General features: G+C 42.1%; 5 protein-coding genes across 5 annotated transcripts; 1 reads left to right on the forward strand and 4 right to left on the reverse strand.

The window, feature by feature from the left end:
• Positions 1-8836: 8836 nt before the first annotated feature.
• Positions 8837-11022, reverse strand: Mal-A6 (Maltase A6). The gene is made up of 3 exons (XM_002049626.3): positions 9862-11022; positions 9035-9630; positions 8837-8977 (listed from the first exon to the last, which is right to left on the reverse strand). Exons 1-3 carry the CDS (start codon positions 11005-11007, stop codon positions 8911-8913), a joined length of 1809 nt encoding a protein of 602 aa, XP_002049662.1. The 5' UTR covers positions 11008-11022; the 3' UTR covers positions 8837-8910.
• A 75-nt stretch (positions 11023-11097) lies between these two features.
• Mal-A5 (Maltase A5) lies at positions 11098-14046 on the reverse strand. Its single transcript, XM_002049625.4, has 6 exons — positions 13753-14046; positions 13227-13687; positions 12591-13034; positions 12070-12524; positions 11865-12008; positions 11098-11347 (listed from the first exon to the last, which is right to left on the reverse strand). Exons 1-6 carry the CDS (start codon positions 13961-13963, stop codon positions 11152-11154), a joined length of 1911 nt encoding a protein of 636 aa, XP_002049661.1. The 5' UTR covers positions 13964-14046; the 3' UTR covers positions 11098-11151.
• Positions 14047-15143: 1097 nt separating this feature from the next.
• On the reverse strand, positions 15144-17164 carry Mal-A4 (Maltase A4). Its single transcript, XM_002049624.4, has 4 exons — positions 16282-17164; positions 16023-16221; positions 15496-15947; positions 15144-15426 (listed from the first exon to the last, which is right to left on the reverse strand). The coding sequence occupies exons 1-4, from the start codon at positions 17145-17147 to the stop codon at positions 15207-15209; spliced, it is 1737 nt and encodes a 578-aa protein (XP_002049660.1). The 5' UTR covers positions 17148-17164; the 3' UTR covers positions 15144-15206.
• Positions 17165-18114: 950 nt separating this feature from the next.
• Mal-A3 (Maltase A3) lies at positions 18115-20188 on the forward strand. The gene is made up of 4 exons (XM_002049623.4): positions 18115-18280; positions 18345-19710; positions 19776-19919; positions 20005-20188. The coding sequence occupies exons 1-4, from the start codon at positions 18130-18132 to the stop codon at positions 20069-20071; spliced, it is 1728 nt and encodes a 575-aa protein (XP_002049659.1). The 5' UTR covers positions 18115-18129; the 3' UTR covers positions 20072-20188.
• A 168-nt stretch (positions 20189-20356) lies between these two features.
• Mal-A2 (Maltase A2) lies at positions 20357-22421 on the reverse strand. Its single transcript, XM_002049622.4, has 3 exons — positions 20908-22421; positions 20721-20849; positions 20357-20665 (listed from the first exon to the last, which is right to left on the reverse strand). Exons 1-3 carry the CDS (start codon positions 22404-22406, stop codon positions 20593-20595), a joined length of 1701 nt encoding a protein of 566 aa, XP_002049658.3. The 5' UTR covers positions 22407-22421; the 3' UTR covers positions 20357-20592.
• Positions 22422-23291: the final 870 nt, after the last annotated feature.

The following is a 23291-nucleotide window of genomic DNA, read 5'->3' on the forward strand; positions in this document are numbered from 1 at the left end:
AATGCGTACGGATCCCCACCATTAATTGGCATTCAAACAAATTATTCATTGATGGGTTGAAAAATGTTGTTGACAAAAAACCGATTCGTTCGTAAATTCCATCTTTTTGATGATTATTTGGAATATTTCCGTCAAATAATGTCCGATTTTGGAATTTAATACCATTTTTGACTCGTAAGGATCAGTTCTATCGATTGGCAACAAAAAAAGGAAATCCAAAATTTTGACCCAAATCGACAAAATGGCAACGGGTTACGTCACGTTTTTTTTTCAAAAAAGAGGTCGGTGCGAAAATCGAAACTTTTTCGATGATTTATTTTAATATCTCGGGTAATAGCTCCGCGCGGAGATATGACGTTCCAAAACGACATAACTCCGCGCGGACGTTCCAAAACGACATAACTCCCCGCGGAGTCGGTGCGAAAATCGAAACTTTTTCGATGATTTATTTTAATATCTCGGGTAATAGCTCCGCCGGGAGATATGACGTTCCAAAACGACATAACTCCCCGCTGAGTCGGTGCGAAAATCGAAACTTTTTCGATGATTTTTTTTTAATATCTCGGGTAAATAATGTCTGATTTTAAAATGTTATACCTTTTTAAATGCGTACGGATCCCCACCATCAATTAGCATTCAAGAAAATTTAACATCGTTTTGTTATAAAAAATGTTGTAGATAAAAAACCGATTCGTTCGTAAATTCCATCTTTTTGATGATTATTTGGAATATTTCCGTCATATAATGTCAGATTTTGGAATTTAAGACCATTTTTGACTCGTAAGGATCAGTTCTATCGATTGGCATCAAAAAAAGGAAATCCAAAATTCTGACCCAAATCGACAAAATGGCAACGGGTTACATCACGTTTTTTTTTTTCAAAATAGAGGTCGGTGCGAAAATCGAAACTTTTTCGATGATTTATTTTAATATCTTGGGTAATAGCTCCGCGGGGAGATATGACGTTCCAAAACGACATAACTCCCCGCGGAGTCGGTGCGAAAATCGAAACTTTTTCGATGATTTATTTTAATATCTCGGGTAATAGCTCCGCCGGGAGATATGACGTTCCAAAACGACATAACTCCCCGCTGAGTCGGTGCGAAAATCGAAACTTTTTCGATGTTTTTTTTTTAATAATTCGGGTAAATAATGTCTGATTTTAAAATGTTATATCTTTTTAAATGCGTACGGATGCCCACCATCAATTAGCATTCAAGAAAATTTAACATCGTTTTGTTATAAAAAATGTTGTAGATAAAAAACCGATTCGTTCGTAAATTCCATCTTTTTGATGATTATTTGGAATATTTCCGTCATATAATGTCAGATTTTGGAATTTAATACCATTTTTGACTCGTAAGGATCAGTTCTATCGATTGGCATCAAAAAAAGGAAATCCAAAATTCTGACCCAAATCGACAAAATGGCAACGGGTTACATCACGTTTTTTTTTTTCAAAATAGAGGTCGGTGCGAAAATCGAAACTTTTTCGATGATTTATTTTAATATCTCGGGTAATAGCTCCGCGGGGAGATATGACGTTCCAAAACGACATAACTCCCCGCGGAGTCGGTGCGAAAATCGAAACTTTTTCGATGATTTATTTTAATATCTCGGGTAATAGCTCCGCCGGGAGATATGACGTTCCAAAACGACATAACTCCCCGCTGAGTCGGTGCGAAAATCGAAACTTTTTCGATGATTTTTTTTTAATATCTCGGGTAAATAATGTCTGATTTTAAAATGTTATACCTTTTTAAATGCGTACGGATCCCTACCATCAACTAGCATTCAAGAAAATTAAACATCGTTTTGTTATAAAAATGTTGTAGATAAAAAACCGATTCGTTCGTAAATTCCATCTTTTTGATGATTATTTGGAATATTTCCGTCAAATAATGTCCCATTTTGGAATTTAATACCATTTTTGACTCGTAAGGATCAGTTCTATCGATTGGCATCAAAAAAAGGAAATCCAAAATTCTGACCCAAATCGACAAAATGGCAACGGGTTACATCACGTTTTTTTTTTTTTTCAAAATAGAGGTCGGTGCGAAAATCGAAACTTTTTCGATGATTTATTTTAATATCTCGGGTAATAGCTCCGCGCGGAGATATGACGTTCCAAAACGACATAACTCCGCGCGGAGTCGGTGCGAAAATCGAAACTTTTTCGATGATTTCTTTTTAATATCTCGGGTAAATAATGTCTGATTTTAAAATGTTATACCTTTTTGAATGCGTACGGATCCTCACCATTAATTGGCATTCAAACAAATTATTCATTGATGGGTTGAAAAATGTTGTTGACAAAAAACCGATTCGTTCGTAAATTCCATCTTTTTGATGATTATTTGGAATATTTCCGTCAAATAATGTCCGATTTTGGAATTTAATACCATTTTGGACTCGTTAGGATCAGTTCTATCGATTGGCATCAAAAAAAGGAAATCCAAAATTCTGACCCAAATCGACAAAATGGCAACGGGTTACATCACGTTTTTTTTTCAAAAAAGAGGTCGGTGCGAAAATCGAAACTTTTTCGATGATTTATTTTAATATCTCGGGTAATAGCTCCGCGGGGAGATATGACGTTCCAAAACGACATAACTCCCCGCGGAGTCGGTGCGAAAATCGAAACTTTTTCGATGATTTTTTTTGAATATCTCGGGTTAATAATGTCTGATTTTAAAATGTTATACATTTTTAAATGCGTACGGATCCCTACCATCAATTGGCATTCTAGAAAATTAAACATCGATTTGTTAAAAAAATGTTGTAGACAAAAAACGGATTCGTTCGTAAATTCCATCTTTTTAATGATTTTTTGGAATATGTCCGTCAAATAATGTCCGATTTTGGAATTTAATACCATTTTTGACTCGTTAGGATCAGTTCTATTGATTGGCAACAAAAAAAGGAAATCCAAAATTTTGACCCAAATCGACAAAATGGCAACGGGTTACATCACGTTTTTTTTCAAAAAAGAGGTCGGAGCGAAAATCGAAACTTTTTCGATGATTTATTTTAATATCTCGGGTAATAGCTCCGCCGGGAGATATGACGTTCCAAAACGACATAGCTCCCCGCGGAGTCGGTGCGAAAATCGAAACTTTTTCAATGATTTTTTTTTTGAATATCTCGGGTAAATAATGTCTGATTTTAAAATGTTACACCCTTTTAAATGCGTACGGATCCCCACCATTAATTTGCATTCAAACAAATTATCCATTGATGGGTTGAAAAATGTTGTAGACAAAAAACCGATTCGTTCGTAAATTCCATCTTTTTGATGATTATTTGGAATATTTTCGTCAAATAATGTCCGCTTTTGGAATTTAATACCATTTTTGACTCGTAAGGATCAGTTCTATCGATTGGCAACAAAAAAAGGAAATCCAAAATTTTGACCCAAATCGACAAAATGGCAACGGGTTACATCACGTTTTTTTTCAAAAAAGAGGTCGGAGCGAAAATCGAAACTTTTTCGATGATTTATTTTAATATCTCGGGTAATAGCTCCGCCGGGAGATATGACGTTCCAAAACGACATAACTCCCCGCTGTCGGTGCGAAAATCGAAACTTTTTCGATGATTTTTTTTTAATATCTCGGGTAAATAATGTCTGATTTTAAAATGTTATACCTTTTTAAATGCGTACGGATCCCCACCATTAATTGGCATTCAAACAAATTACCCATTGATGGGTTGAAAAATGTTGTTGACAAAAAACCGATTCGTTCGTAAATACCATCTTTTTGATGATTATTTGGAATATTTCCGTCAAATAATGTCCCATTTTGGAATTTAATACCATTTTTGACTCGTAAGGATCAGTTCTATCGATTGACATCAAAAAAAGGAAATCCAAAATTCTGACCCAAATTGACAAAATGGCAACGGGTTACATCACGTTTTTTTTTTCAAAAGAGAGGTCGGTGCGAAAATCGAAACTTTTTCGATGATTTATTTTAATATCTCGGGTAATAGCTCCGCGGGGAGATATGGCGTTCCAAAACGACATAACTCCCCGCGGAGTCGGTGCGAAAATCGAAACTTTTTCGATGATTTATTTTAATATCTCGGGTAATAGCTCCGCCGGGAGATATGACGTTCCAAAACGACATAACTCCCCGCTGAGTCGGTGCGAAAATCGAAAATTTTTCGATGATATTTTTTTAATATCTCGGGTAAATAATGTCTGATTTTAAAATGTTATACCTTTTTAAATGCGTACGGATCCCTACCATCAATTAGCATTCAAGAAAATTAAACATCGTTTTGTTATAAAAAATGTTGTAGATAAAAAACCGATTCGTTCGTAAATTCCATCTTTTTGATAATTATTTGGAATATTTCCGTCAAATAATGTCAGATTTTGGAATTTAATACCATTTTTGACTCGTAAGGATCAGTTCTATCGATTGGCATCAAAAAAAGGAAATCCAAAATTCTGACCCAAATCGACAAAATGGCAACGGGTTACATCACGTTTTTTTTTTTCAAAATAGAGGTCGGTGCGAAAATCGAAACTTTTTCGATGATTTATTTTAATATCTCGGGTAATAGCTCCGCGCGGAGATATGACGTTCCAAAACGACATAACTCCGCGCGGAGTCGGTGCGAAAATAAAAACTTTTTCGATGATTTTTTTTGAATATCTCGGATAAATAATGTCTGATTTTAAACTGTTATACCTTTTTGAATGCATACGGATCCCGACCATGAATTGGCATTCAAGAAAATTAAACATCGTTTTGTTATAAAAAATGTTGTAGATAAAAAACCGATTCGTTCGTAAATTCCATCTTTTTGATGATTATTTGGAATATTTGTCTGTCCGTCCGTCCATCCGTCTGTCCGTATGTATGAATGCAACGATCTCAGAGCATATAAGAGCTATAAACCTGAAATTTAGAAATTTAGATGTAGATGCTCCTATGCCTGCGCAGATCAAGTTTGTTTTCGATAATAACTTACTCCGTTTCCAAGCAATCGATAAAAATCGATATCGATATCCTGTTTTTTGGGCAATTTTGGTAAATAATAAGAGCTAGAGTCCCCAAACTTGACATATAGCTTCTAAAATAGAATATATATATGCATTTGATGTTGAAAGAAGAGGATTCAGGGTATCCCCTGGTCGGGAGCTCCCGACTAGAACCTCTTAATTATTCTTTTTTATATAATGGATTCTTTAACTCAAAAGACGATATCTCATCAACCGACCCACGCAGCTATACCCTTGTATGGGTTAGGTTTCTGTAAGTGAAATTTCAATTATGCTAAAGATAATTAAATTGCGTTTACACATGTTAATTTGTTAGCGCTAGCCATGCAAGGCAAATGACGCGTAAGCCACGACTAAAAATAGCCGTACAACAGTTGAGAATTTGAAAGTGCTTACAGGTAATACAGGTGGAAACACAACTTCAATGCGTCACAAGTGGGTCACTTACACGTATTTAACCTAAGTACCTCTTCGGATTTCCTTGTCGGAAATGCAGACTGAGGTGTGCAAGAATACAAAAACAATTGCCTTGTTAACGGCAAGTGTTTACCTTGCTCACAACTTTTAGTTAGCTGAAAACAGGCTTTTCTCACAAAATAAAGCTGTTCTCATAAATTCAAGGGGCTTAAAAGGCAAGTATAAATATGATACGCACCAAAATTCAATTGCTTGTTGTTGTTGTGTGCAAACTTTACATCGTTTAATATCGTATATTTTATGATTTAATTTATTTAAAACTATAGAGATAAATTGTATCTTTTTGATTGTCAACAACTTCTTTTGCCTGTACATCCAATAGTTTTTAATAGATTTAATTGTATGCAATCCCTGTTTATTTTAGTCACTGAAACTTTGTGACGAGATATCAGAATTTGATTTCATGAAATGAATGCGTTTGAAATACGCAAATTCTTATGCCTAATACCATTGTGCTCACACCGAACAGCAGCGATGCCAAGTGGTCTCTTCTCGCGTATTGCCCTTTAGTTGGACTTAACTGTCATTGTTTTGGTGCCAGCTACGTGAGTGGTGTCCAAATTAGCGGAGCCAGTGGCGAAAGCGCCCATCTGAGCCCTTTGCCTGTGCTGCACAGCGGTTATGAGATATGTTTGTGGAGCAATTAACGTTAGATTGTCTTGATTGGCATTAACAAAATTAAAAGTCTAATTTTTCCCACATTTATTGAATTATGTGGTTGGAGATGCTTCTAACAGCATAAAACATACATTTGCAGTAGCCCGTTATACCCTTTATCCTCATTTCCATCGCGTTCAGGGTGTAAAAAGCTGATAAGATATAACTACTTGATGGAGTTTAACCTTCGCTAGAATTTGTAAGTCAATGGGCCATGTTTTTTAGTCTTTAAGCAGCATAAATTCAAATATTCGATGCATCGAAAGGTTATTGTAATTTTTGTATGCCCACCTGACTAAATATGTATGTACGTGCCTGGCATAGGGGAGATCGCAGAAAAAAACGAGGCTCGTTTACAACTATATAATAACAACAGAAACTAGGCTAGAAATACTTGGAAAATTAGAGAAGCCAAACAAAGGTGAGACGCACTCAAATATTACGCATACGCTCCGTGTGCAAGCAAAATTAATATGCAAACGCTGTTGTGGATGGAATACATTTAGTAAATGTGCCACTGTTTCCTTCCTTGCTGCCCACAAAATTACCACAGATTACAAACTTAATGCATTTCAAAGTTTTGGTGTAGGACGAGGTAAAAGTTTTCGGCTTGCTTCATCGTAAATCTTTGAAACCCATCTTCAACTTAATGCGAAATGCGTTGATTTTTTAAGCACCCTCTTTTCGGGAAATTAACTTCATTATCTTCAAAAAATAAAATGCACACAAAATGGCGCCCAACCAAGCAAAATGCCGCCCTAGGTAGGCTTCCACCGCCAGGTGGCGCTCGGCCTTGTCTTGCGGTTTTCATATGTATACATATTTATTTCTTGTTGGTTTTCTTTTCGGTTTGTTTTATTTTTTTTTGGGTTTCAGGTCACGTAAACGAGAGTAAGAAGGCTCCAGCCACGGCTCAGATTGTGTCTGCGACCCTTTTAATGGGTTGGCGAGTCACGCTGCCATTTACAAGATTTTTATATATTTTGTAAGCCGCTTCGGCACAGACTGCTAATTTTCCGAAGCTTACGCTTAAAGCCAATGACAAAAAAAAGATAACTGAACTTTAGTTTTTGATACAGATACAGACATATACATTTTTTTAGAATTTACAATGGATAACCAAACATTTCGTTTTATTAATTATTTTTAATAAGACAGGCACATATGTATAGTGCTATTTTAAATACTTTATATTGATTTATAGCTGTGATAAACGGAAACAATTGGAGGTAAGTTACTTTGGCAACGTATTAAAGAATTGCATTTTAAAGGGCAGACTGCCAGCATCCAGATAAATACTGTATACATCATTTATAAATATTTTAACTTACTTGACACTTAATAATATTGCAGCAGCTTATTTACTAATGCGAAGGTCAAACGAGACTCGAAGGAAACTATCAGACCCCGAATCACATAGTCTCTAAATACTCCAGCTAGTTCCCACATTAATTTTATATCTTGGAGTAAATTTCTCGTTAAGTAAATAAAATATAAATAATACACAGCGCAATTTATTTATTAACACATACAATTCACTGAAATTATTCAAAGCTGGCAAGCTTAAGTTCTGCACAAGCGGTTAGATAGTTAATAAGAGGATTTGTATATCTTGCACTTTTTATAAGCTTTGGGCTAAATACGAATTGAACCTATGGCATTTATTTCTTCTTATTCCCAACTTCTTGCTTTCGCCAGTTGAAAATCGACAATCTATCCCTTAGGTTTCCTTTTTGAGTTAGGCGGAGAGCCCAACGGATCTTTTTAACATAGCTGTAAACTATAACCACTATGAACCATATCCATTTGGCAATGGATACAGTGCTAAAAAAAAATTGTAGCAAGTAGACCGAGCAGGACACGGGTATCTCGACTCCTTTTATGCGTGGCAAATTCATAATCAATGGCCATATGAAAATTTTACTTGCATAAATTTGCCACAGCGTCACATAAAGATGTACGATTTTTGATAATCGTCAATGTTTCGCACTATCTCTACTTCAAGGTATCAGTCAAGGTATTTCTAGTGCGTACTGTTATGGATTCGAGTCTTATTGAGGGTTCAGTGTATCCCTTAGTTGGGAGTTCCCGACGATACTTACTTCTTTATATTAAGTTCCAGCGTGAATTAGGACATTACCAACCCTACCCTTGCTTATTTGCTTTTTTTTGACGCAGCTCGTGCTTAACTTGTGGCTAACAGGTTCAAGTTTCATTTCAGGGCATGTTTTTGGGGTAGAGAGAAATGCACATAAATTTGAAGCACATCATGAGTATTGCCCTGAGGTGAAAGCTAATAATAATTTCACTTCATTTTTTTATGAGTAAATTAAAAAGCTAACCCCAGTCGTTTTTTGCCGTCGTTTGGCATTCTGGTCGTGTGCTGCCCCACCACAACCACACCTACTCACCTATAATGTGGCTGGCCGGGGAAGTTGTCAGGGCCACGGCAACGGCCAACGTCAACAGCAAGGATGTGAGCTCAAATTTGGAATCAGCGAGTCGGAGGTGTTTTGATGTCTGCAACGCTGCGTATGCGTGATTTGTGTGTCTTATCAATCACGTCTAATGGAATTTCTTTTTTTTTTGTGGTGGGGTGGCAGGGGCATACTTGAGGCAGACAAAGTTCTCTAATAATTTATAATAAGTTACCAGATTCTGGGACCCCAAATTGAAAAGTTTTCCCAATGACTTTTACATGCGAGCACACACACGTATATATTCTTGATAACTTATGACAAGGCAAATAATTTAAGGGACATCTAAACAGATTCCACAATCAGAGCCGCATATGGCGGCAAGCTCAGGCTGTTCAACGTGACGCTGGCGCTGCAGAAATTGAAATAAAAGTCAGCCTTAAATTGAGCTATTGATTATCGAACTTACCCCACGACTGCCTGGGCTTGCGGATTGAGTAGCGTTATCTTGTAGCTGCCGGAGGCATAGAGCGCGCTGGCCACGTCTACGCCGCTGACACTGGTACCCAGCACATTGGCAACCAGCACATAGGTGGGCTGTCCACTTAGCGATCTCTTGATGGCCACCACGTTGTCATTGACGGCTGCATAACGAGTGGCTCCGTACTGGAGTGTCTTGGACTGACGCAGCTGCACGAGCAGCTTGTACAGCTTGAGGTGACTGGAGTCGGCTGCACTCTCTGTCTCTACATTGACCGTCACATAGTTCGGATTGATGGGTAGCCAGGTGGTGCTGTTGCTGGAGAAGCCGGCGTTCTGTTCGCTGCTCCACTGGAAGGGTGTTCTAGCAGGATCACGCGTGAACTGCTCGTAAATGTTCTCATTAGAATTGCAGGCAGCCGGATCACGCGTGTCTTCCCAGCTTATATCCAGATCCGTCATGCCCAACTCCTCACCCTGGTACGTAATGCTCACCCCAGGCAAAAACATTTGCAGCATATTCATCAAATCGATGCGATCCTCTCCATAGCGACTGCCCACGCGACGCTGGTCGTGGTTTCCCATCTAAGAATAGAGGCAGATTCAAAGCTTTAAATTTTAAATCAATTAAAATAAGAAAACGATGATATATTTAAGCTGAACTAAGTTGTTTTGAATAAGAAAAAAGCAAATCTAGTTAATAAATAAGTTGTATGTAATTAAACTCAGGAATTTAAGAATAATGCTCTCTGATGTCCGATACCGCATAGATTATAATATGAACTAAATACTTAATATATAATCCTAAATACTTACCACCCAGTTTGCTGTCTGGCCCGCTGGCATCTGGGTTAGCCAACTATTAATTATCTTCACAAAGCCGACAGCATTCAGTTGAGTGTTGTTCTTATCGCCTTGCCCGCCGACAATAAATTGAAAATTGAAGGGTATTTGAGCGCCCTTTGTGGTGCGATTGCCATAGAACTGCATGACATAGTCCAGGCCCGAATAGGTCTCCACCATAAGGACGCGCGTATCGCCGCCATGTATGCGCTTGTAATCATCGAGCAGCTGCCGCCACTGATACACCATGTCCACGGTTTCGGGCAGATCCTGAGTATATATGTGCTTCAGGTAGGACGAATCATCTGGGTCATCCGTATAGCCGCTCAGCGGCTCGTCAGGGTACCGACCCTGAGCATCGGGCACCACCTCGAAGCACCAGGGCACGGCATCGATGCGAAAGCCGGCAACGCCACGATCTAGCCAGTAGGTGAGGACGCGCTTCATCTGGGCCACGACCGCGGGATTGCGATAGTTTAGATCGGGCTGCTTCACAGCGAACTGATGCAGGTAATATTGGCCACGCTGCTCGTTCCACTCCCAGGCGCTGCCTCGGAAGGCCTGAAGCCAGTTAGACGGCGGTTCCCTCTGGCCAGTGGTGGCATTCAAGTAGCCATCGTGCCACACATAATAATCCTCGTAGCCCTTCTCGCGACGCACCGACTTTTGGAACCAGACGTTCTCATCACTCGAGTGGTTCGGCACAAAGTCGAGTATGATCTTAAGTCCACGTTCGTTGGCAGCCGCAATGAGCTCATCAAAGTCCGTTAGAGTGCCGTATTCCGCCTGAATGTCAAAGAAATCGGCTATGTCATAGCCAAAGTCAGCCATGGGCGAGGTATAAATGGGCGACAGCCAAGTGGCCGTAACGCCCAGATCCTTGAGATAATCCAGCTTGGAAATGATTCCCTGCAAATCGCCGATACCATCGCCATTCGAATCCTTAAAGGAGCGTGGATAGATCTGATAAAACTGTGCCACCTGCCACCAATCGCGAGTAGCTTCGCTGCTGCTGCTGCTGCTGCTCACGCTCTCCAGATCCACAGCAGCTGCCTGGCTCAGGCCGCACTGCAGCCCCAAGCACAGCAATGTGACTAACAACTTGAATAAATGCGCCATAACTGATTATATGCGCGCTTTCGCAGAGCTATATATACTCATTTTGCTCACCAGAGAACGTTCCAATTAGATTGATAAGCATCAAGTGCATCGAATGTTTGTAAACATTTATTTGGTTATGAGTATTCACATTATTATAAATGACTACCACCTGCGATTGAGTGCAAGAACTTGACAATAGTTCAGATAGAGCGCCACTTGAGCCAACACCAGATAAATGCCGAGCACCGGCAACTTACGATGTTCTCCATTCACATAGTACGTGTAATAAGTGGATGTGCTTCTCAGAATCAACGACTCCTTGGGAAGCAGCTGCAGAGAGCTACTATCGATGAGATCACTAAGAAAAGACAGATGTGAAGACAAAATTTAACATATCAGCTCGCTTTGAGCAGAGAACACTTAGCATACAAGTCTAAAATCTACATTAAACCAACTACAATAGCCCTAATTCTCTAGAAGCTGTAACTTATTAAGAAACTAACGATAATTGTAAATTGTTAATATTGTTGACTATGGATGGAAATGTAAAGTACAATCTAAACATGTCGATTGTTAATATATGTTAGATATAGAAGGGGGTACATATACTTATTTGGAGAAGAATGCTTTTGCTTCATTATAATGAAATTAAATGGGCGTAAGATGTAGGTCTCACTATTTTTACTGTCTGTAAATTGGAATTAAATTAAAATATATTTTATATAATTGAATAAAGGGACAAATTTAAATACATGGATTTTCTATTGGTCATAAAAGGTGAGTTTCCGTACGTATGCTTATGTAGAGTATTCTAACACATTATGAGCCTCTTATTAAATATTACCAAAGACATAATTAATATATAAACTACTTACTCCACTTTACGCTTGGAGTTGCCTGATACCAGCACCACCTTCATTTGAGCTGTCAAATCAGAAAAGCTCTGATTCAGATTAACTGTTTCAAAGCCATCGAAGATGTTTAGCAATGTTACATAGGTGAAGTCATTCTCTCGGAAGCTATGAAAAGAATATGCTGACAAATTACAAATGATTCGCTTTGCAACCATAGTGCACCCACCGTTTTACGGCCAGAACTGCTCCACTTAAGGCCTTTACCTCAATATTGCCCAGTTGCATAGTTTTCTCTGTTCGTTTGAGTTGCAGCAAATCCTTGTAGATATTGAGATGGCTCTGTGGCTGTTGGCGCTCTTGGTCCACGTTAACTTGCTTGTAATCCCCGGCAATGGGCAGCCATGTCTTGCTGGCATTGCTGAAACCGGCATCGGCATCGCCGCTCCACTGGAAGGGTGTGCGCTCGGGATCACGTGAGAAATGTTCATAGATGCTGGCATTGGTATTGCAGGCCGAGGGATCAACAGTGTCCTTCCATGATATCCACACATCTGTCATGCCCAGCTCCTCGCCCTGATAGGTTACACTGGCGCCCGGCAAAGTGGTGATCAGCATATTCAACATATCCACGCGATCTGCGCCAAGACGCGAGCCCACACGCGACTGATCGTGATTGCCCAACTGTGAATATAGAAAAGGAAAACTTTAGCAGGGGATAAAGCACAAGGTGACAGAAGGAAAACCTACCACCCAGTTGGCTGTGCGACCCTGCGGCATGTGCTGTAGCCACTTTTGTATGGTTTGAGCATAGTCCACCGCGTTCGACTTGTTTGAGATTTCGGTTATCAGCAGAAAGTTGAACGGCAGCTGAGCACCCTCAGCCGTTGCATTGCCATAGTACTGCATCACAATATCGATGGGTGAGTAGGTCTCCGCCAACAATATTCGCTCGTCGCCATCTTTGAACTCATCGAGCACGGCACGCCATTCGTACACCATGGCCAGTGTCTCTGGCTGATCCACCGTATAGATGTGCTGCAGATACCCGTAGTCATCGGGATCATTGACCCAATCGTTGCGCGGTTCATCGCGATACTGACCCGCAGCATCGGGCGCTATCTCAAACACGCTTGGCACTGCATCAATGCGAAAGCCGGCAACGCCCTTGGCCAACCAAAAGCGCAGCACATTCTGCGAGAAAAAGAATTAAGGAAAAATCAAAGACGTTCATTTCGAAATCGGTTCGTATCAGACAATGCCAATAGAGATCAAACTGAGATCAACAAGATGCATCTAGATTAGTCGAAGCGAGCCTAGATCCAGCCAAAATCTCTATTGCCGGTCAAAAATAATTCAAGCCATAGGCTATTTAATTTAACCCACCTTCATGGTCTCCCGCACTTTGGGATTTCGATAGTTAAGATCGGGCTGCTTTTTGAGAAATTGATGAAGATAATACTCTTTGCGAGTCTCATGCCACTCCCAGGCGGAGCCGCGGAACACGCTCAACCAGTTGCTAGGCGGTTGGCGAGTGCCGTTGACCATACGCCCGGCATGCCAAACATAGAAATCCTTGTACTCTGCCTCGCCTGCCACCGATCGCTTGAACCAGTCGCACTCATCGCTCGAGTGATTGGGCACAAAGTCCAAAATGATTTTCATATCCAGCTGCTTGGCGGTCTTCATGAGTCGCTCGAAGTCGGACATCGTGCCAAAGATAGGCGCTATCTCGGTGAAGTTGGCAATGTCGTAGCCAAAGTCCGCCATGGGCGAGCTAAATATGGGCGATAGCCAAGTAGCCGTAATGCCCAATTCCTTCAGATATGGCAGACGATCCGCAATGCCTAAAAATGTTTATCACCTTTAGAATCTCTTTTACTAGTTGCTTTATTCTTTTGCTTTGGTTCACCGTTCAGATCGCCCACGCCGTCGCCGTTGCTGTCCTTAAATGACCTTGGATAGATTTGATAGAAGGCGCCGGTTTGCCACCACTTGGGCTCAGTTCTACGGTGATCGATGTCCACAAAGTCCGCATGATAGTTGGGATAGGGCTGACTCAACGCCGGGCCAATATACTGCAGCAGCAGCAGCATCAGCAAAGCTCTCACTGAGATAAGCATATTCTGATAGTTCTTCTATGCTTGGCTTTCGCCACAGCAACTGTCTCCGTTGGAACTGAACGCAACGAACAAACAAAAGCGACTGACGATTGCAAGCGAAACACTTGGAAATCATGCAAATTCACAGTGTGTCCGCTAACGCCACCTCCCCTGGTGCTCTCCTGCAGTGTGCCGGCGCTGAGCATATGAATTTGGTTTATTTGTTTTATTTTTAGTGTACGTGCTCTCCGTACCACCTGAGCCACAAAGAGAGGACTTAAGAAATTGATAGAAAAATGAGAAACAGAGAGCACTGCAATACATTTACTCTCAAACATATAAAAAGTATATTCGAATGGGCACTGTGGGTGATCGGAATAAAATAGTTGGGAATGGGGATAATTTATGGCCTTGCAGACAAGATATAATGGGGCTAATTATACCGTTTTAGTATAATGTCATGTAATTCAAGGCGATTTCAGTTTGTTAAACTTTTTCTTTGTTAGGTAAACTAAATAAGTATGTACCCAAATTCTGCAAAAATAATATTTTATAGATATATAGACTTATAGATTGGCTTGCAAATAATTAGAAGGAATTAACTTATCATCGAAATAATTTTATCACATATTTATATATTTATTTTTAAATGTACATGTACATACAGAACCCACTGTGCATACAGTTGCAATATTTGGCATTAATTCGATCATTATTCTAATTTGCTCTCTCAGCTGGCACTACAGCTGCCGGCAAATTTTTCTGCTGCTGTTTGTATACCCTGTACTCAACTTATTCAAGAGGATTGCCAACTTTAAGAACTAGCAAATATTATTTAATTTATTTGTGGTAGAAGCGATAGAAGTAGCTTTATATAATTTTAAAGAGTTGTTTAAACATTTTGTAAAATAGTTGTTTGCTTAATTTTCTGATAATGCCCAAGTAGTACCTTTACAAATTAAAGCCTCTTTTCCCTTATCGTTTCTAGGGTGTTTATTCGTTAAGCGTCGAAGCTTGTTTACATTTATTAGTCGATAGACTGATATGGAAATATATGTATATACATTCATATACTCATAAACATATATAAGTGTTTATCACAGAGCTTTTAGCGACAGCAATAAATGCATGATTCAAGCCCAAATAAAGTCAGATTTTAGTCGAAGATAAGCTTAATCAGTTTAAATAAAAGTCCAAAATATAAATCCTATCGAGATAGAAATCCATTTTTTATTTCGCACAACTCTTGATATTCAGTGCTGGCTTAGATAGTTGTTGTGGAGCGCAGAACAACGGCTTCGTGGGGCATAAGCGTGACACTGCTGGCGGAGACCTTGTCGCCCAGCTGCTTGATGGACTTGTCGGTGACCAGGGCATACTGGAAATTGTCAGGCAGTCCGCTGAATACGTCATTCAGATTCACATTTTCAATATTATCGAAAATGTTAAAGAGTGATATGTACACGTAATTGCCACTCAGATAGCTGTCAGAGATGTAGTATGATAAATACAGGAATGAAGATTGGGGCTTATTATAAGAGTGCTTCACTTACCGCTTAACCGCCAAGACATAGCCACTGACAGCCTTTACCTCAGTGGCTCCCTGCTCAATGGTTGGCTCCTGGCGTAGCTGCTGCAGACGCTTGAAGACATTTAAATGGCTGAGCGGGGCACCGCGCTCTGTCTGCACATTGCGCTGGGCATAGTCCTGGGCAACTGGCAGCCAGGTGTCGCTGCCGCTGGTGAAACCAGCCAACTTACCGTTCGTCCAGTGCATGGGCGTTCTAGCGGGATCCCGGGACATCGCCATGTAATTCTCCTCGTACCCATTGCAGGCCTGCGGATCCACTGTATCTTCCCACGAGACATAGCCATCTAGCATGCCCAGCTCCTCGCCCTGGTAGGTGATACTGCAGCCGGGCAGCGTGAGCAATAAAATGTTGAACAGATCAACGCGATCAGCTCCAAACCGTGAACCGACGCGGTTCTTATCGTGATTGCCAATCTGTGCGCCGTATCGTCAATTGATTTGATATGCGATTAGTCACATGGTTGTAGAAAGCCTTTGTAGTCAACTTACCACCCAGTTGGCACTCTTGCCTGTCGGCATTAGCGATAGCCAGTTGTTGATCAAGTACTCGTAGTGATAGGCATCGGAGTCCATGTGCAGATTGCTTATCAGCTGGAAATTGAAGGGTATCTGTGCGCCCTCTGCTGTCTCGTTGCCATAGTAGTGCATCACAATCTCAATCGGGGACCAAGTCTCCACCATGAGTATGCTAAGTGTAGCAAGTGCAATTAGTAAGTCTACATTCTGAAAGAGCGTTTAATTAACTTACCGTTCGTCACCGCCGTTCTCCTTCTGGAACTGTTCCAGAATCTCACGCCATTCGTACACTAAATGTGGCGTCTCGGGCTGGTCGACTGTATAGATTTTGTGGGTGTAGCCGTACTCGTCGGGATCATTGGTCCAGTCGTTGCGAGGCTCGTCCGGGTAGTTGCCATTCGCATCGGCTTCAACCTCGAAGGCATGATATATGGCGTCCACGCGGAAGCCGTCGACGCCCTTCTCCAGCCAGAAACGCAGAACATTGTTCATTTCCTCGCGGACGACGGGATTGCGGAAGTTAAAGTCCGGCTGCTTCTTGTGGAACTGATGCAGATAGTACTCCTGGCGTCCCTCATGCCACTCCCAAGCCGAGCCACGGAATACGCTCACCCAGTTGGTTGGCGGCTTGCGTTCACCGTTCTCCAAAAAGCCCGGATGCCAGATGTAATAGTCCTTGTACTTCTCTTCACCGGCAGCAGAGCGAATGAACCAGTCGCATTCGTCGCTCGAATGATTGGGCACAAAGTCCAAGATGATTTTAACATTTAGCTGCTTGGCACGTGCTACCATGTTCTCAAAGTCTTCCATTGTGCCGAAGAGAGGATCCACTTCCTTAAAGTCCGATATATCGTATCCAAAGTCAGCCATAGGTGAGCGCAGGAATGGCGATAACCAAGTCGCTGTCACGCCAATCTCCTTCAGATACTCCAGCTTCTCGGTAACTCCATTCAGATCGCCAATGCCATCTCCATCGCTATCCTTAAAAGAGCGGGGATAGATCTGATAGAAGGAAGCCGTCTGCCACCAGGGCGCAGCCGCATCCACGGCTAACAGGCCTAATCCCAGTAGTAAGGCAATGCTAGACCAAGTAGTCATTTCAAACTAAAGGAGCCCCGATTTCCATCGACCTATTATATGCCTTCAGCTGCTATCGATAATGCCCGAATCTAAATTGTAAAACAATTGGCATTAGCGCTTATCGTTGTTTTTTTGTAGAAGCGTGGGCCCTCTTCACTTGGGGGCGAGTTCAGTGATTTATGAAACGATTAAATTAAAATGGAACAAATTGGGATTCGCGTACTTTTTAAAGTTATAGAAAACCTCTTAGTTTTCGATTTTATCAAGCTTAGATTTAATTTATAAATAATATTCCAAAGACCTGTTGGAATAGGTTAGTACTCAAAAGATAGTACATTAGACAACTTTATTTACTTTATTTACAGTGAACAGAACAAAATATAATTGACAATAAAGCTGATTTATTTATAAAGGATAGACACGGGTTTTCCCTCGATAGCAAATCAAATTTTTTTACTGTTCAATTTGATCAGTTCTATGGGTGCGGGACTTTTATAAATTGAATGTGGGTGGAATTCTTTTGTATACAACGAAAAAAACAAAAAATCCATATGGTCTTTATCTAGACATTTGTTTTGCTTTTCGTCTTCATTTAGCTTGATGTGCACAAACTTAAAAAATATCCCCAGCAAATTGGACTAATAAATTTAACATAAGAACAGCAGTTGTTCGGTCTTGGGCTGGGTCATATTTTTTATGCATTTACGAAATTAATTTGCTGCTTATCTGTCTCATGATCTGCAAACGTGAAACCTGAATAATAGCGATAATAAGTGGCTCCCATAAATACCAACGCCCGTTTTCTTATGGAAGACCAGGCTGAAATCGCTTGGGTCGTAAACATATCAGGCCTAGACCTTCAGATCTAATCAGTGGTCGATAGTTTGCATTATTGGTTGCTTATCACGGCCTAAGCTTATCATCGCTGCTCGCTGCATGGGGCCCAGTGCATAAATAGGGCTACCAATTAATCCGCAGTCGTAGTCAGTATTGCGACAACATGTTGACCAAATCTCTGACACTGTGCTGCCTGCTGGCACTTGTGCTGCCCACGCTCGCCGAGGTGGGCTGGTGGCGCACGGCGCAGTTCTATCAGATCTATCCGCGATCCTTCAAGGACAGCGATGGCGATGGCGTTGGCGATCTCAATGGTAGGCGAGAACAATGAAGGTTGATGAAGGTGTCAATTTGATGTTTTCTTTGATTTGCGTGCAGGTATTACGCAACAGCTGGCCTATCTGAAAGAGATCGGTACTACAGCCACTTGGCTGTCGCCGATTTTCACCTCGCCCATGGCAGACTTTGGCTATGATGTGGCCGATTTCTACGACATTGACCCACTCTTTGGCAACATGGAGGACTTTGAAAAGTTGTTAGAGCGCGCCAAGCAGCTGGACATCAAAATCATTTTGGACTTTGTGCCCAACCACTCGTCTGATGAGTGCGACTGGTTTATACGCTCTGCAGCGGGTGAGGAAGAGTACAAGGACTTCTATGTGTGGCATACCGGCAAGGTGGTCAATGGCATCAGACAGCCACCAACGAATTGGATAAGCGTATTCCGCGGTTCACAGTGGACTTGGCACGAGGGTCGCCAGGCATACTATCTGCACCAGTTCCTTGCCAAGCAGCCGGATCTCAACTACCGCAATCCCAAAGTTGTGGAGGCCATGAAGGATGTCCTTCGATTCTGGCTGCGCAAAGGCGTCTATGGCTTCCGCATCGATGCTGTGCCGCATGTCTTCGAAGTCGCGCCCGACTCCAACGGAGATTGGCCCGATGAGCCAAGGAATGAGTATGTTAGCGATCCGGAGGATTACTCCTATTTGGACCACATCTATACCACAAATCAGCCCGAAACCATTGATTTGGTTTACCAATTCCGCCAGGTCATCGAAGAGATTGATCAGGAGCTGGGTGGTGACGATCGTGTCCTCCTCACCGAGGCATATGCTCCCTTGGATGTGCTGATGCAGTACTACGGCAACAGCACCCACAATGGTTCCCAGATTCCGTTCAACTTTGAGCTGCTCTCAAACATCAACTTCAACTCCGATGCGTATCATTATTCAGAGCTATTGCATAACTGGTTGGACAACATGCCTGCCGATAAGGTGGCCAACTGGGTGCTGGGCAATCATGACCAGAGCCGCATTGGCACGCGCCTGGGCGCCGATCGAATTGATGCTACCAACATGCTGCTGCTGACGCTGCCTGGCATCAGTGTCAATTACCAGGGAGAGGAAATAGGCATGGAAGACGTCTGGATCAGCTGGGAAGACACTGTGGATCCGCAGGCATGCCAGTCCAACCAACAGGAGTTCGAGCGCCTCACACGCGATCCTGTCCGCACGCCATTCCAGTGGAGTGATGAGGAGTTCGCTGGTTTTACTAATGGCTCCAGCACCTGGCTGCCTGTTTCGGACAAATACAAGCTGGTGAATGTGAAACGGGAACGTGGCATTGCTCTCAGTCATCTGAACATCTACAAGCAGCTGCGAGCTCTGCGCGATGAACCCACCCTGAAGCAGGGTGATGTCACGGTCAATGCCATTGGACCCAATGTGCTGGCCTTCAAGCGGTTAGTGACCATATATCTCAGCTAAGACCCATACCCGGCTAAGCGCAATTTATACCTATCCACAGCTCTCTCGCTGGTCACAAGTCATACATTACTGTCATAAACATCAACGATGATGTTGAGTCGGTTAATCTGGATTCTGTTTTTACGGAACTCAGCTCACAACTGAGCTATGTTGTGGTCAATGACAAGAGTGCGCGTCGCAAGAAGTAAGCTATACTTTCAAGATACTGTCAATTTACTCTACAAATTTTCCTTTTTCTCTCGTTTATTTCTCGTTCTTGTTTTCTGTAGTGATGTGACCTATGCCAATTCGGTGCTCTTGATGCCCAAGGAAGCCATTGTTCTAAGCACTATTTAATTTCCTATTTTCCAAAACTCATTTCGCTTATATTATATTTCGTGACAATCTCTAACACAAAAAGATGTTTGAAATACAAATTACAATAAAAAAAATCATACAAAAATTATACACTGATTGCAACTCCGCACTTTTTTAAAATAGTTTGTTATCTCAGCTTATCAGCCTATTAAGTTTATTCAATTAACATTATCAAACTTAACAAGTAAGAGGTTCTAGTCGGAAGCTCCCGACTCTCAGAAGACAGCAATTCTGTTCATCTATAATTTACATCTTAAGTCCATATTAAGAAGCGTTTGTAAATAGTTTATTGAAAAACACATCAAGTGTTGAAGTTACAATTCTTTCGAGTAATTGCCCACTCAAAGTCGAATTGGACTTTGTATTTACTACCCAGTTTCCACTGGCATGTGGCGAAAGACTGTTTGTATAGTCAGGCACATGGCTGTAGGCCCATTTTTAAATTTAATCTTTACATGGATCATAAAATGCACTGATTAGGCTAAAAAGAAATCCGTGAATCAAGCCAACCACCGCAGCACGATTGCTTCATAGGGCATTAGCACCAGTCTTTCTCTCAGATCAATCGTCTCCCTGTAATAATTATCGTTAGTTCATGGGAGGCAGCCTACATACTAGACAAACTTACCCTGGTGTGTGCAAGGAGTAGGCGGTTACAAGCACATACTCATAGACCTTATTAGACAGACCCTCGAGAATTTCGATACTATTGCCCATGTTGACGAAAATACGGTACTCCTCACTGCGTTTGTTGGTTCTATAACAAGGTTAATTTATGTTATACTATATTTCTAACGCAGTAACTCATCACTTACCGCACAATCTGCAGCACCTGTTCTGTGACCGCCTCGTAGGAGAAGCCACCCTCCTCCTTGAAAGCCAGAAACGCAGAGCTGCTCTTCAGCTGCTGGAGACTCTTAAATATTTGGAGCGAGGAACGCGCCACGCCTCTTTCGGTTTGCACATTGTAACGGGCATAGTCGGGACTGACGGGAAGCCAGGTATTCTCAGCTGTGGAGAAGTCGGCGTTCTTCACAGGAGCCCATTGCATGGGCGTTCGTTCGCCATCGCGGTCGTCGCAGGAGATCTCCGTGCACTCAGTCTCTACGTTGGACATGCCGATCTCCTCACCGTAGTAGGTGACCGAGGCACCTGGCAGCGCGTTCACAATCACATTGAGCAGATCCACTTTGTGTGCGCCCATGCGATTGGCCACGCGCTGTGTGTCATGGTTTCCCACAACCCAATTGGCTGTCTGATGTTGCGTCCACATGGTCTGCATCCAGTAGTCAATGGAACCGACCACATCCTTTGCTGTCGAGTAGCCGCTGAGATACATCAGCTGGAAGTTCATGGGCAGCTGTGTGCCGAGCCGCGTTCCATTCCCAAAGTAGGCGCTCAGGGTTTCCACCGGACTGTACGCCTCTGCGAGCAGTACTCGGGTCGGGCCACCATGCTGTGCCTGATACTGCACCAGGTAATCGCGCCACTCGTACATTAACTGTACTGTTTCTGGTTGGTCCTTGGTGTAGATATGATCTAGATAGTCGTAGCTGTTTGGATCGTTATTCCAATCGTTGATGGGCTCGTCTCGATAGCTGCCGTCGGCATTACGATGTTCGTAGATGTGTGGCACGGCATCAATGCGAAAGCCGTCAACGCCACGGTCCAGCCAGAAGCCCAGCACGTCCAGCATGTGCTCACGCACCATGGGACTACTGAAGTTCAGATCGGGCTGCTTCACCTGAAACTGGTGCAGGAAGTACTGCTGGCGCACTTCATTCCACGTCCACTGTGAGCCGCCAAAGACGCTCACCCAATTGCTGGGCGGCTCGCGTTCACCTGTCTCCGCATTCAGCTTACCGTCGTGCCACACATAAAAGTCATCGTAGCCGTCCTGCCGATTGATAGACTTTTGGAACCACTCGCACTCATCGCTCGAATGATTGGGCACAAAGTCCAATATAATCTTCAGGTTCAGCGCCTTGGCCTGCACCATCATGGCATCGAAGTCAGCAAGCGTGCCGAAGATCGGATCGACTTCTGTAAAGTTGGATATATCATATCCAAAATCGGACATGGGTGACTTAAATATGGGCGATAGCCAAGTGGCTGTGATCCCGATTTCCTTCAAATAGCCCAGACGCTTTGTTATGCCATTCAAATCGCCAATGCCATCGCCATCACTGTCCTGAAAGGATCGCGGATAAATCTGATAGAGCGCGGCATTCTCCCACCAATCAATGTCCGTCGAGGCTGCTGTTGTGCCTATTAAGAGCGCCGCGAGTAGCCCAAGAAGTAATCGCGTTGACATTTCGCTCGCGTTTGAGTGTCGCAAAATCAATTAGTTAATAACAATTGCTTTTTTCCTTGTTGCGATAGGGATTGCAGCGATAAGGCTAAACTCAACAACGCCAGCGCACTCGAATATGGCATACATGGCCCACAGAGCACATGGGTAATCTGCCCACTTTTATGACATTCTTGTTAGATTACACAAGTTGCGGTTGTGCTTTATAACACCCTCTGCCCAAAGTTATCAAGAGTATATTGGACTTTTGCAATGCCAATCTGTTCTTCTGTCTATAAGAGTGAGATGCGCAATTTCGACGCCAACTCTGTGCTCTACAAGTAGATATCTTTATATAGATTTCTTTAATTTTAGACACGGCTTTTATTTTTAGCACATTTGTTTCTTTTACTCATTCTCGAAGTCATTATCAACTAAGATAAAAATATCACCATCTTAAGCTTGAAACAGTAATTGCAAGCAATCTTGCAATTGGTATCGTTGGACTCTAATTTTCTTACATGTACCCTGTTCTCATCAATGTAGCATGCTAAAAATATATATCTTTTAACATAAATTGGTTCTGACTATTTGACTAACTGACTTTCGTAAGAGCTAGGAAGTTGGAATTTCCACAATAGGTTAAGTGATGCAGGTGCACTTTAAGGCGGAGTTTTGGGAAATTCTAACCGCGAGTATATTTTCGAATTCAGAATGTTTTACTAACGATTCATAAGAATCGTATATAGAAGCAAGGTATCTTATAGTCGAGCACTCTTGTCTGTTAGGGATATGCGTATGCGTCGATGGTGATGTCGATACACTTGCCAACTGATTGTGTCCCCTGCGGAATCACAAAAGCTGCCATAAAGTGGTTTTATGTGACCCGAGCATAACATTCAGATACCC

This window comes from Drosophila virilis, chromosome 5, assembly GCF_030788295.1.
Source record: "Drosophila virilis strain 15010-1051.87 chromosome 5, Dvir_AGI_RSII-ME, whole genome shotgun sequence".
In the NCBI taxonomy this organism is placed as follows: Eukaryota; Metazoa; Arthropoda; class Insecta; order Diptera; family Drosophilidae; genus Drosophila; species Drosophila virilis.